At 39.8% G+C, this 12,304-nt stretch overlaps 2 protein-coding genes across 2 annotated transcripts; both read right to left on the bottom strand.

The window, feature by feature from the left end:
- Positions 1–14: 14 nt before the first annotated feature.
- On the bottom strand, positions 15–3,678 carry leng1 (leukocyte receptor cluster (LRC) member 1). The gene is made up of 4 exons (XM_068735068.1): positions 3,108–3,678; positions 2,666–2,860; positions 1,407–1,714; positions 15–949 (listed from the first exon to the last, which is right to left on the bottom strand). Exons 1-4 carry the CDS (start codon positions 3,237–3,239, stop codon positions 730–732), a joined length of 855 nt encoding a protein of 284 aa, XP_068591169.1. The 5' UTR covers positions 3,240–3,678; the 3' UTR covers positions 15–729.
- A 70-nt stretch (positions 3,679–3,748) lies between these two features.
- On the bottom strand, positions 3,749–12,131 carry tmc4 (transmembrane channel-like 4). The gene is made up of 17 exons (XM_068735065.1): positions 12,055–12,131; positions 11,933–11,969; positions 11,553–11,739; positions 10,132–10,280; positions 9,872–10,021; positions 9,069–9,154; positions 8,139–8,287; positions 7,800–7,947; positions 7,506–7,664; positions 7,257–7,414; positions 6,489–6,615; positions 5,787–5,884; positions 5,121–5,304; positions 4,855–4,985; positions 4,588–4,743; positions 4,363–4,441; positions 3,749–4,215 (listed from the first exon to the last, which is right to left on the bottom strand). Exons 1-17 carry the CDS (start codon positions 12,097–12,099, stop codon positions 4,123–4,125), a joined length of 2,136 nt encoding a protein of 711 aa, XP_068591166.1. The 5' UTR covers positions 12,100–12,131; the 3' UTR covers positions 3,749–4,122.
- Positions 12,132–12,304: the final 173 nt, after the last annotated feature.

Raw genomic sequence — 12,304 nt, 5'->3', positions numbered from 1 at the left:
CAAAAAACTGAACATAGTCATGAAAGTATTTATTTCAGCTGTGTGTATTTTCACATGTATTTGTAAAATAATTTACAGTGATGAAAAAAAACAAGTTAATATCAATCGTTTGTGTTGCTTATTGGTGTTGGTATATTATGCAATAGGCATTTGAAAACATCAGATATTGCAGAAAAAGTGCAAGATTTCCTATAGCCTGATTTTTTTTGTTTTATCCTACCAACAGTCCAAAACCAAAATAAATTCAGCTTAAAGTAATATATGACAAAGTAGAGCTGGAACTAGAGATTTGTTGGCAAATCAGCTTAAAAAATTAGTGAAATTATACATTTTCTGCCAATTAACTAATTGATTCCTCGACTAATTGTTTCAGCTCTACTCTCCAGTTTATCTTTCTTTACTGAAAGACTTCTTTATGTTTTCTTTGCTGACAGAGAGCCTCAAGCCCCCTGTGGTGACGACCATCTGCCCCGCTGACGTGATCACGAGCGAAACGCTGCAGGTGACTATGACTGACTGACCTTCTGGGTGAACAATAAATTAAGTGTCCTACGAGCCGTCCCCTTTACAAGTATGTCCTTAATGTGGCTCTAAATCTACTTTGGCACACTTTCCATCTGACCTTCTTTCCTCTGGACATTTTACATTTGCTTCATTTTTGGAAAAACTGGAGTCAGTATTTGTCCACTAACCACCCAGCATGGATCACACTCGACCAATAAAGATAGTTTATGATTTTAATATCTCATCTCTCCAGCTGTCTCGATCCCGCCTTTGACGCTTTCGAGCCAGTTCTGGGAAATAAGCGCTGTTGTACGGCCTCTCCCTCTCATTTGCGTCCTTCCCTGGCTCCTTCCCTTTGCCGTTCCTCTGGTCGAGCAGGGCCTGTGTTCTCCTCCTTTCTTCAGCCTCCCTCTGTAAGCGCTCAGCACGCAACCGTTCTATGGAGCTGAAAAAGAAAGACAGAGTTTTAAAACATCTTCACATTTTATTCATACCATGACATTCACACCCTCAATACCTTAATTATCAGGAAAGTGACACGTGACTTGAACTATCTCTCTGGACAGACCCTGGCTAGCTTCTTCCCCTTGTTTACGGTCTTTAAGCTAAGCTAAGCTAAGCTAACTCTATGCTAGCTTCAGTAACACATTTAGTGTACGGACGTGAGAGTGGTATCATTTTCTCATCCAACTCAAAAATAAAGTGACTATTTCCCAAAATGTTGAAGTATCACTTTAAAACCGGTAAACTAAACAGAAAAACAGAATCATGCAAACCATGTCTAAATATGTTGAGGTACTGGACTGAAATCCATCTACTAAATGATCTCATATCAGATACTTCATGATTCACACTTAGTTGTTATAATAATATTATAATACAAGAGGAATTTACTTTCTTACCTCTCTCCACTGCTCCTCTTTTCCCCTTTGTATCTCGTTTCCCTTTTCTTGCTGCTGTTGTATTTTCTGTCCTTTACAGCCAGAGCTTTCTTCATTTCTTTCAACGGGTCTAAACTATCTTTCAATCTGCGATCTCTTTTCTCTCTCTCCTCTTCACTTATTCCCTTCTTCTTATCTTTTTCTTTTCTCTCTTCTTTTTCTTTCCTTTCTTCTTCTTCTTTGCCAGTTCTCATGTACCACGGAGTGACTTCAGACCCCGGTTGGGGTCCGAGAGACACCAGCAAGCCGATAGCTCGCTCCTGCTTCTCCTGGAAAAGACACAAGGAAAAACAGCAGTCTTTAAAATGTGTTGTGTGGTGACAGCAGTGCTAACAGATGCTAATAATAGTAAAAGTATTCACTTTTCCTTTTGGCTAATCTCTTGACTGAGATTGGATTATAAAATTGGATCACATCCTTGTGTTTTACACTTTGCCCTGGAATTGCAGTTTGGTTTTCTTGTGGTATTATTAGTGTCCCCCCCCCCACTCTCACGCTCCATCTCTTTACACTGCTTGTATGCATAACGTGGCTGGGCTCCGTCCAGAATATATAATGCGTTTCGTCTACAAGAAAGTGACGGCTTTCCCTGATTTTAAATATCCAACTCAATATGCCAGCATCTTCACATGAATGAATGATTAAGGGTTTACGAGCACAAGTGTAGCTGTTGCCCAAACATCTGGATGACTAAACGAGCCACAACAGGCTCACTGTTTATTCAAAATGTGATCACAAGCTCAATTCCTGTGGTACAATAATACTCATTTCACAGGCAAACCCAACACAAGCTCAATGTATCTGATTGTTCATAGCTGACAGATGCCTGCTCATGTTAGTTAATAAAAGACCTTTGTGTGAAGAGGTAGTTCTACATTAAACAGGCCTTTTCATGTTGTTATCATTCATAATGATCACTACAACACGAGTGGATGATATACTAGAAATTAAATTAGGAAAACAATGACAACAATCAAATGTCAGTTGAGCTAAAAGGTTCATTCTTGACCATGAAGATACTAGTTGGACAAAGAATGTCCACTTGTGTAGTGAGCAAAGTCTGTCTGTTGATAAAGGCAACAAGATGTGGCTGAAAGCTCTGGAAAAACCAAGTGTATCTTGTTATAAGACAAGACCAGAATTTAATGTAAGTTTTCACACTTTACGCACTTTATTAATATATAATTACTGCATGAGAGTGACAGAAGTAGCACCATCACCTGTTCATCTTTCTTTTCTTTGAGATACTCCTCATTCCCCTTCTTCTCTGAGGACTCCTCAAGGGGGAAAAGATTAAGATGCTCCAGAACTCCACTTCCTCCACTCCGTTCGTCACCAACATCTTCATCATGCCTCTTTTCTCCTGCTGAAGGGAGAGCAGCTCGGGATTTCCTTCTCAGATACTCTGTACGAGCCTGTGAGGGAGGAAGAGTCGTTATTCCAAAGTGTATAAAGACTTCTTTATAATGCATCATATCACAGCTATTCCACAGGCTAAAGCTTCAACCATGAAGCCCTTCATCTTAATTTTGGTATTCTACAAAAATACTATACAAATACTGCAGCACAAGAGTAAGTCGGAGGTCGGAGTTGGAGGTGGACTCAGACTTTAGGACAGCTCAGTGTGACACACTGTAGGTCTGCAACACAATTAAGGGTCACCTCTTGCTCGGCACGCTCCACGCGACGCTGGGCCTCGCGCTCCTCATCTGCTGCTTGGGCCTCGTCCTTCCGCACGCGAGCGACGTTGTCTTTGTTGCGGACATGCCAGCTCTTCTTCGGGAGGATGTTCATTGTTGCCTTGGTGACTGTTGATACTGTACGTTAGCAGTCAGCTAGCTGCGCAGGCTAGCTCCGACTTAAGTGTGAATAAACACGGTTAAACACTGACTTTGTTAATAAAACCGTAATGCTTGTAGAATTAAGAAGTGAGAACACGAGTAGGGCTGAAAATTGGCCGAATTTGACGTCCGAAAAAAGAGAAATGCCACCGTTTTGGTGCTGCTTTTCAGTTGACTTCCATTTCTGCAATATAGCTAACGTTAGCCACGGTTTGCTACTTCCCAACTTAACTCAACACAACACGTTAGTGACACAGCTGCGAAGTGAGACATTTAACTCGCTCCCTCACGATAAACTCATCTTTTCAAGAGTTTAACAGGAACTAAAATGATTAAAATACTATCACTAGCTTGATGGGATAAGAGCCGCTCTTGCTGACGGCTGCAGTAGCCCACAGGAACTACTAGTCACAAACAGGAAGTAAATATTAGACAAAAAACACCACAATTTGGACACTAGGGGGAGCTATAAGTCCTCTCATTTTATTAACGTTATGTAAAAGGGAAAAATACAGTATATCTCAATTTCCATGGACAAACAAAAGTATACATTTATAATAAAGACTCCATTTGCATAATGTATACCTGATTTATGTAATTTAATACATACCACTTACTTCGGTAGGTTAATAATTAAGAAGTTTACATGTTACTAGAAAAACAATCTCTGTCTGATCTGTCAAGAACCACATCTTTTTTTTAATAATCTTGTTGCAGGATTATCTGATAAACCCCAGCCTTATACATATAAGGTGCATACAGTCCTTTCAGGCACCTCGTCATATTGCATCATGTTTAGAAGGTCGTAAAACTGAAACATGGTCCTTATGCTATGATCACTCATGTGCTCCCGCAGTATGTTTTAGTATCTGATGTTGTCGACTCAGCTTCTCAATCTGCTTCACCAAGAACTGCTTGTCACGGCCCTCCTGTAAGCCAAACACCCACTATTGTATTAGTAAACTAAATGCCTGTAAGTATTAATAATATAGGCCTACCTACATATTGTCAATATTCAATGCCATGTAAGTCTTTGCTATTACAATACACTATTCAGGTAAATGCCAACAACTTACCAGTTTAAGCTGAGCTCTTAGCAGGGCAACACTTTTCCCATAAACAGAGGCTAAGGCCACAAAATAGCACATCACCACACTGCCAAGGAGAAAGAGGAGATAAAACGGACAGTTAAATACCACATACTATGCAGGTACAATATAGGCTGCCTTCCATATTTGGCTTTAAGTACAGTACTGTATATGCCAGAATAAAAATCTTACAGAAAGCACAAGTTCACTCACCAAGATAACGCAAACAGGGGGATGGAGAATGCCTGTGAACCAATGAAGAAGAGAAAGTCCTGTGTAATTGTAGAGAGGCGGTGGAAAGATGTTGGAACAATCGACCACATGCTTGGGATGGAACGGAAAGGACCGCAACCCATAGAAGGTTTTATCCTGGGTGGAAAGAGGGACACACTTGTCTTCAACAATCTAATATAACATTGAAAACATTACTATCCAAACCTTATGATTGTTACTGGGGAGAAGGCAGCAATCAGCACTCACTCAGCAAGACTGTAGATCATGACAACTGTGGCCAGGCCCCAGCCAAACATGAGTACCACCAGGAAAAAGAAGGTGGAGGTGGTGGAGCGAAACGTCTTCAGTGCTGGCCGACAGTTATAAAAGAGTGTGACCTGAGGAGGAAAGTGTCAATGTTGACAGGGTTAGGAACAAAATCAAAACAGAGTGTTGGTGAATAACTTTCTCCTTACTCAACCAACAAACTGGCATTGAGTAAAATGTTAGCTGTGTTGAAGCAACATCTTCACCTTCCTGAAGTAGAAGAGTAGGACAAACTTGATGGTGTTGATGAGCGGCAGCAGAGGGCAAAAAAGAGCTCCAGTCCAAACCACAGTCTGACCATAAACCAGTCCAAGCACGTTGGCGGAAACTACAAACTCCTGTCGACCCAACCAGTGAGCCAGCTTACTGGACCAGTTGTCCACCACCATCCTGACACACACACAAAAACACAGCACAATTACATTACATTACATTTTTACATTACAGTCATTTAGCAGACGCTTTTATCCAAAGCGACTTACAATAAGTGTATTCAACATAGGTATTCAAGAGAACTACTAGTCACCAGAAGTCATAAGTGCATCTCTTTGTTTACACAAGCATCTAAGAGCATAAACCAGAGCAAAAGTACAGTGCAGAAACAAACAAATACAATTGTGCAGCAAACCAATACGAATACAATAAGTGCAACAAACTAGTATGAATACAATAAGTGCAACAAACTAGTATGAATACAATAAGTGCAACAAACTAGTATGAATACAAAGTACTGAGTGGAAGGCTCAGGGTAGTACTTCTTGAAGAGGTGAGTTTTCAGCCTGCGCCGTATGACCAAAATCTTCATGTACTGTATTCATTTGAAAACATTTCCATCTAATTTAATACAGACAAAATCACACAGTGATTTGTACCTGCGGGGAAACTCCACCAGGACGAGCAAAGCAATGTTGACGAGGAGGTCGAACAGTGTCAGCTTGTACATCTCCTGTCCTACACGCGTTTCCCAGCACTACATGATGACAGAAACATGAAATGATGACTCTGTCTTACAGTATTTAAATGTTGAAAACATCCTAAATTAACCTTCTTCTGGGTTTAATCCAAATCTATAAATAAGGACTATGTTGCTCAATGTAGGCGTATTATTTCCTTATTATACCATAAGCTGTGATTATACTGCATGTTATTGAGTATGCAGTTGGCTGCTTCATCTTTGCCAGTTATGACTTTGTGACAGATTCAAAACATACTTCAGGCAGAATCATGTCATATTCTCTCTTTATTCGGGTGACTCACAGGTGTTTGGCAAAACAAAACTGCCATCAATCTGTTTGTGTCTCATTCTTGCCGTTATCTCCTCAGTTGCTCCAGCTAACTTGGAGCTTTATCTGCGCCTGCAATGATGCAAACTGCAAACAGACTTCTTTGCTCATGTAAACATAACATATAAATTAGATTAGAAAAACAAATGCAGAAATGTTTTGCATTTTTGTTAATCCCTCTCTAGTTTGTTCTTAAACTGTTGTCTTGCAGCTTGGAGACTCTTTCAATCCTGTTTGTAAAGAGGAAGCATATTTAAAAAGGATTCACATGTGCTCAAGAAGTATAATTACCGGGTAGACTTTATAGTTGTATTGGCACAGTTTGCAATCTTCACTGTTTATGTTCCCTTCACAGGTGATTTGACGCCACAGGGTGAAGAGAAGAACACCCAGACTCACCAGACGAAGGAACACTGCCCTAAACATGGAACAGACAAGACAAATCATTATCAAACCAACTGTGATACTGAACGACTACATGGTTTAGCTTGAGAGGTTAAACATGAAAGAGAGATTATTGACTGAAATTATTTAATTTACACATTACTTTTCATTTTAAAAGGTAAACTTATTAAATAGATTACAAAACATGTGGCTCCTTGTCACAGGTTGATGGATGAGTTACCCTCTAAACCTAAATGCTTTCATTCAAATAATAGTTTGAAGCCCTAAAGAGGGAAAATTAACAAATTAAGTTTTGTTTTTTTTCTTACATGAAATCTCATGACCTCTCAAATGAATCCTGTTAGCTTCTGGAGGGGCCCCTATATGTCTCTGGAATAAACTGTAGCTCCACCTTAAGCATCTGCATCATTAACATGTTACTTTTGATACTTTAACTGCATTTTATTGATAATACAACTGAATCACTTGGATAATGGACTGATACTTGCAATGGAGTATTGGTGCTCTTGCTTAGGTAAAGAGTATTTCTTCCACCACTGAGTTCAGATGACACACATTTTCTTTTAGCCTTAAACCTTAACCCTTTACAAACATGAATGACTAAATGCAAATGCTCTGACATAACAACTCTCTCACAGAAACAGCAGTACGAACCTTAATAGTGCCACTATGACAGTAGTGCTGGGGGAGTATCGCTCTAACAGGGCGATCTGGTCACATAGCAGCGGCACCACAAAGTTTCCGGTGGTGATGACAATGGAAGGTAGATACTCAAAAATCAAACCCAGGATCCCTTCCTCACCACTCCTTGTCTGTGTGTCAGGGATGGGAAACAAAAGGTCACCGAAGACTATCAGACCCAAAACCACATCAACATCATTGCACACCTTTTCCATAATTTACCTGGCTGAAGTTGGTGGCCATGAAGATGCCATAGAAGGCTGCTATAATGAGCCCAAATGAAACAAAACACATGAAAACACGTAGAGAGTATAAAACTATTTTTTGACACAAAGTCAGAGCGGCCGCCCTTTTCTGTATGCTCTCCTCCTCCAGATCCACCTGACAGAGAAAGAGAAACGAGACGAGGGGGTCATCTGAAAGCATGATTATGCAAAACTGTGTTGTGCTGCACAGAGAAAAACTCTTTTTCCTGACTTTCTTTCATCCTGCTAAGTGGGACAGATCCCTTCTGACCTGTAGCTGGTAGTGGATGTTCTTCTGCTTCAGTTTGGTAGCTTGGTCTCCCTGGGAACCGTAGTCCCAGCCAGTGAACACTATCACACTGTAGTTGCCCACGGTGCTGCCTCCTGTTGCCACGGCAACTCGAGCTGCGGTCCCCATGCTGCACATTAAGAGCCAGACAGGGAAGAGGATTCAGACGCAGGTCAAGATGACTGAACTCTCGATTGAGGCTTTTAAATGTCATTCTGTTTATAACCCTCACTGAGACGGCTGAACACACACATACAAACACATATACACACAGGCTGCACTTTGATTGTTAATATTGAGTCTGTTTGTTCTAGGACTGACCGTGCAATGATACAAATGAGACAAAAGATAAAGTAGAAGACGGCAGTGAAGAGGTAGGCCAGGGGGATGTTGTAGGAGAAGTTCCTGTCCTCCACCATTGTGTTGTTGTTGTAGTAGCCGTAAAACAGGTATGAATACTCCATGAAACCCTGAACAGAGAGTAGAGGACAGTCACCAAGCAAGTCTGATGTACTCAATGTTCATGGGTGGTGGTTTGAATCCACTTTTATCAGGACAGAATATAGTAGGAGCATGTGGAAGCATTACTATTGATCACTGAGGTCATATCCACTTTATTTTATGTTACTTTCACTTTTGCTAAAAATTTTGATTTTAGGCCTCAGTCATAGACTGTATATAAGGGCCTCAGCTCCAATATGTTACATTCTGTCATGTATATGACCGTTTTAACTGTCTAATTTTTTTCCCCTTCTTTTCATGAGATATTAAGAATTGTCTGCTCCCATCCAAGAAGGAGTTCGGCACCACGTCTATAAAAACACCTGTTGTTTTGTTTTTTAGTCTTGAGGTGCCAGTAGTTGGATATTGTTTTGACGGAGCCAGGCTAGCTGTTTCCCCCTGTTTTCAGTTTTTATGCTAAGCTAACTGACTGCAGACTGTTGCTTAACATTTAGACTTAATATAAACAGGCATGGGAGTCACCAATCTTCTCATCTAACTCTTGGCAACTAATGAGACCTCAAGTTAGCGTGTAAGAAGTATGTCTAGAAATGAAGCATTATCCAAAAAAGCCACATGTACTTCTAATGTCCTGGCTACAAATCTTGTTTTAGACAGTTTAGACATATATAGAAAGTCAAAGGTTTAAAGAATCACAATGACCAATAATGAAAACCACTATATCTGTCTCTGTATACATTCTGCACGTCTCTTATCTTTGAAGGTCAGTGCGATGCTGCAGTTTCTCACCGTTCCTGAAAGTAAATCAAGGAAGTAATTATAGAACTCGATCAAGCCTTGAGGATTAGGGTCATAAACCATGCAATCATCTGGACCTGGAAAACGTAGCAAAGGAAAAAGCTTTATAATTTCTGCATACATTCTCATAAATTACAGTATATCTGAAACTTTCTGAACATATAGGTCATGTAGTTGTCCTAATGTTTTAAGAGTAACAGAAAAGAAGAAGAAGAGTGAAAGCCTGAGTGGTGATTAGATGCAGACCTGTAGCTCACTTGATAGCAGAGGCAGAGAGTCTTAATCCCTAAACTGTCATCTTGATAACGCACATAAGACGGCTTTAACAAAATGTAAGGGTTTTATCAAATAAAAAGAGAAATTGTGACACATTCTCTTGTGAAAATGACTGAGGGCAAAAATGATAAAATTACTTTAAGCTTTGGAAAGTCGGTAGGAAAGAAGCTTAAGTTCTTGGCAGTGCATGATAAAATGTTTCCACATTATATCTTCTATATTTTACACAAACTTATAGATGAACCTCAGGTAATTACATTTTAATTTAGAGATCATTTTGGGAATATATCTTCTGCTCATGCACCGGTGACTTCACTATATTTCCGAGGGGAATACCCCGGCTGGTACTGCTGTAATGCCTCTAAGCCCCAGTCGCCTGGAAACTGTTGCATCAATTGTGCTAAAACGTCAGAATGCAGGAAAGAAGAAGAAATCAAGAACCATGAAAACAAAGGGCCATGTGTTACCCTCAATGAAATGTTGTGAGCTAAGAACTTGCAGCTTGAACAAGACATTACCAGTGCTGTTAACAAGGCTGGCCCCGGCAGATCTGAAGACAATGCTGGGGATGAGGACAAATCCAGCAATCAGCAAAAAGGAAACAAAATTGAACACCACCAAGAATCGAAGGAACAGGAAGTAAGACTGGACGCCACCTCCGAAGTTCCCTGGGGGGGGGAAAGGGCCAAAGATTTTATTAAAAATGCAAAAAGTTGACAATATTATGCATGTAGCATACAGTAAACTGTAGTCCTGAAATTAGCCAATAAATGTGTACCTCCAATCTTTTGCAAAGACTTTCTCCACAGTGTGAAAAAGTAGAGAGATTCTCTGGCTTTTTCTTTGAGTTTATGCAGAGATTTGGTCCTTTTCCGTCTCCAGGACTGCCTGCTGGAAACCACAGGTACCTGCATCTGCTGCACCTGCCTGTAATAGACAAGTTGCACTTAAATGACACTGGAGTAAATACTGTGTATTATAATATAATATGATTATTGGTAACGCTTTATATTATGGCTCCGTACTCTCAAATAAGTTCTCAGACTTTTCTTCAAAAATAAATATGTAATTTAGTTTTAACTATGGGGAAAGTGTTCAGTTGGTACATTTTCTAATGAATTATTGCAATTAATTAAGGGGTGTGACATTCTGTCACATTAGTATTCCCTGTTTTAAGCTGTGTACCACTTCAATAATTAAAGATCCCCTCCACTAAACAATGTGTGTTGCTTAGTGTTACTTCACTTGGACCATAACTGTGCAAAATAATGTGCAAAGGGTGTATGAGTTTGAAGGATGTAAGTTTGTCTGTGCTCACCTTAAATCTGAGTTTAAGACGTGTATGTATGAGCAAGATTTTGTGACATCACAGCTAGTTTTGGCAACTAATTGTGGTCCGAAATACAGCTTAAGTGTTGAAACTTGAAGACTCTAGCACACATACAGTGCACTAAGAACTGAACATAGGGGTTTTACTTGAACCTGCAATAACTGATTTTTTTGCCACTTGGGGGCATCTGAACTGACATATCGTCACCTTTTAAGTTGAAATGGGAATTTGGCAGCAAACAGATGCTTTTTACACATCCAGCTGTTATAATGAAACATTATCATTAATTTGGAGTCATGTTTTAAGTCAAGTCAAGTCAGTTATTTCTATGTTTTAAACAACAGGAGTTGACCCAAAGGTCCAGCAGAAGTGAACGAGTTAGTCTCAATACAGGTATAAACACACTTAAAGACATAAATTGTGCATAAAAGGCAATAATACCTAATGTAATACTATGAAATAATAAAAGGAAAGTACAAATGACTGGAATTTCAGGCCACCTGATGAATGCAAGTCCAATATTTACTCTAGCTTTAAAGGAAATATGTGACTCTTCAGCTGCTGAATGCTCCACTAACTGTGTCTGAACCATTAACGTTGTGGGGCGTAAAACCAAAAAATGATCTGAAACTCACTATAAAGCTCCATATAAATCTTTCTCTGTAGATTCAGAACTACAAGTGACTCCTTTTACATTGAAACATTGTTTTCACTTTATCTTTTGATATGTTGTTATTATAAAAAAATGGATTACAGTCCCTTTAAATTATATTTCTAAGTGTTTTATAATACAGACCATGTTTGGAGGGGATCTTTCACCAAAACATTTGAGAAGTACACCACCAAACTCTCAGCAGTATGTTTCATACCTCACAGCTCTTTTCAGCGCCATGGGCAGAGGAATGGCCCTGAGGTCCCGAGGCGGTCCACTGTTGCCCTCTTCATTCTCCTCTGCGGGGGTCGAGCTCAAGTCGTACTGAGGATAGTTTTGATTGGACACTTGAGATGAAACCCGTCTTAACCTTAGTGACTGCTGGTCACTGCGGTAACCATTCCCTGTGAGTGGTTAAGAAAAAAATGCAAAGAAAATGATCAAAGCAATATGAGTCAACACAATTCAGTCAGATTAGAAGATGATTCCATATCAGCAGAGAGATTATTTAGATATTTAGAGAGTTGAGATATTGTCTAAGTGTTTAAAATGAACAAATATAGAGGTAAATGTGTTCAGAGGTAAGAAAAGACACACCTTCATTGTAGTCATACGCCTCTCTGGAGCCTTGTCTCTGTGGTTCAATAGACATTTCTCTAATGTAGTTTAACACAACGAGTTTTCAAGACTTTTCTCTGTAACTACATCAAATACTTTACCAGCAACAAATCCAGAACAAAACAAATGGTGAACCAGCTCGTCATGAGGAAATGCTGCCTATCCAGGAACACCTCCCCTGTTGTTTTCTCTCACGGACTTCACTCCCTTTGTAAATGACCACACGGGTACTTCCTTGTATGATTTAACCCATTATTTCCATGGAGATAGTTGCCATTCATTTACAATTTGCACGGTCTAAGAACCAGCCAGAAGAAAAGAAGCATACAGCAAGAAAACAGGTTGTACTCA

Source organism: Cebidichthys violaceus, unplaced genomic scaffold, assembly GCF_023349555.1.
Source record: "Cebidichthys violaceus isolate CVI_PGR_0920_01 unplaced genomic scaffold, fCebVio1.0.p SCAF_7, whole genome shotgun sequence".
Lineage (NCBI taxonomy): Eukaryota > Metazoa > Chordata > Actinopteri > Perciformes > Stichaeidae > Cebidichthys > Cebidichthys violaceus.
The sequence above is the reverse complement of the archived record's forward strand: the minus strand, read 5'-3'. Positions and strand labels throughout refer to the sequence as shown.

What these genes read in the sequence shown, in the direction of transcription:
- tmc4 (XM_068735065.1), bottom strand. Translation starts at nt 12,099, where the DNA reads ATGACGAGCTGGTTCACCATTTGTTTTGTTCTGGATTTGTTGCTG. An exon ending in GCGCTGAAAAGAGCTGTGAG is followed by an intron (nt 10,281 to 11,552) that starts GTATGAAACATA and finishes TGTCTATTACAG; the next exon opens with GCAGGTGCAGCAGATGCAGG. An exon ending in GTCATAGTGGCACTATTAAG is followed by an intron (nt 6,616 to 7,256) that starts GTTCGTACTGCT and finishes TTCCATGTTTAG; the next exon opens with GGCAGTGTTCCTTCGTCTGG.
- leng1 (XM_068735068.1), bottom strand. Translation starts at nt 3,239, where the DNA reads ATGAACATCCTCCCGAAGAAGAGCTGGCATGTCCGCAACAAAGACAAC. An exon ending in TGGAGCGTGCCGAGCAAGAG is followed by an intron (nt 2,861 to 3,107) that starts GTGACCCTTAAT and finishes CCTCCCTCACAG; the next exon opens with GCTCGTACAGAGTATCTGAG. An exon ending in AAGAAAAGAAAGATGAACAG is followed by an intron (nt 1,715 to 2,665) that starts GTGATGGTGCTA and finishes TGTCTTTTCCAG; the next exon opens with GAGAAGCAGGAGCGAGCTAT.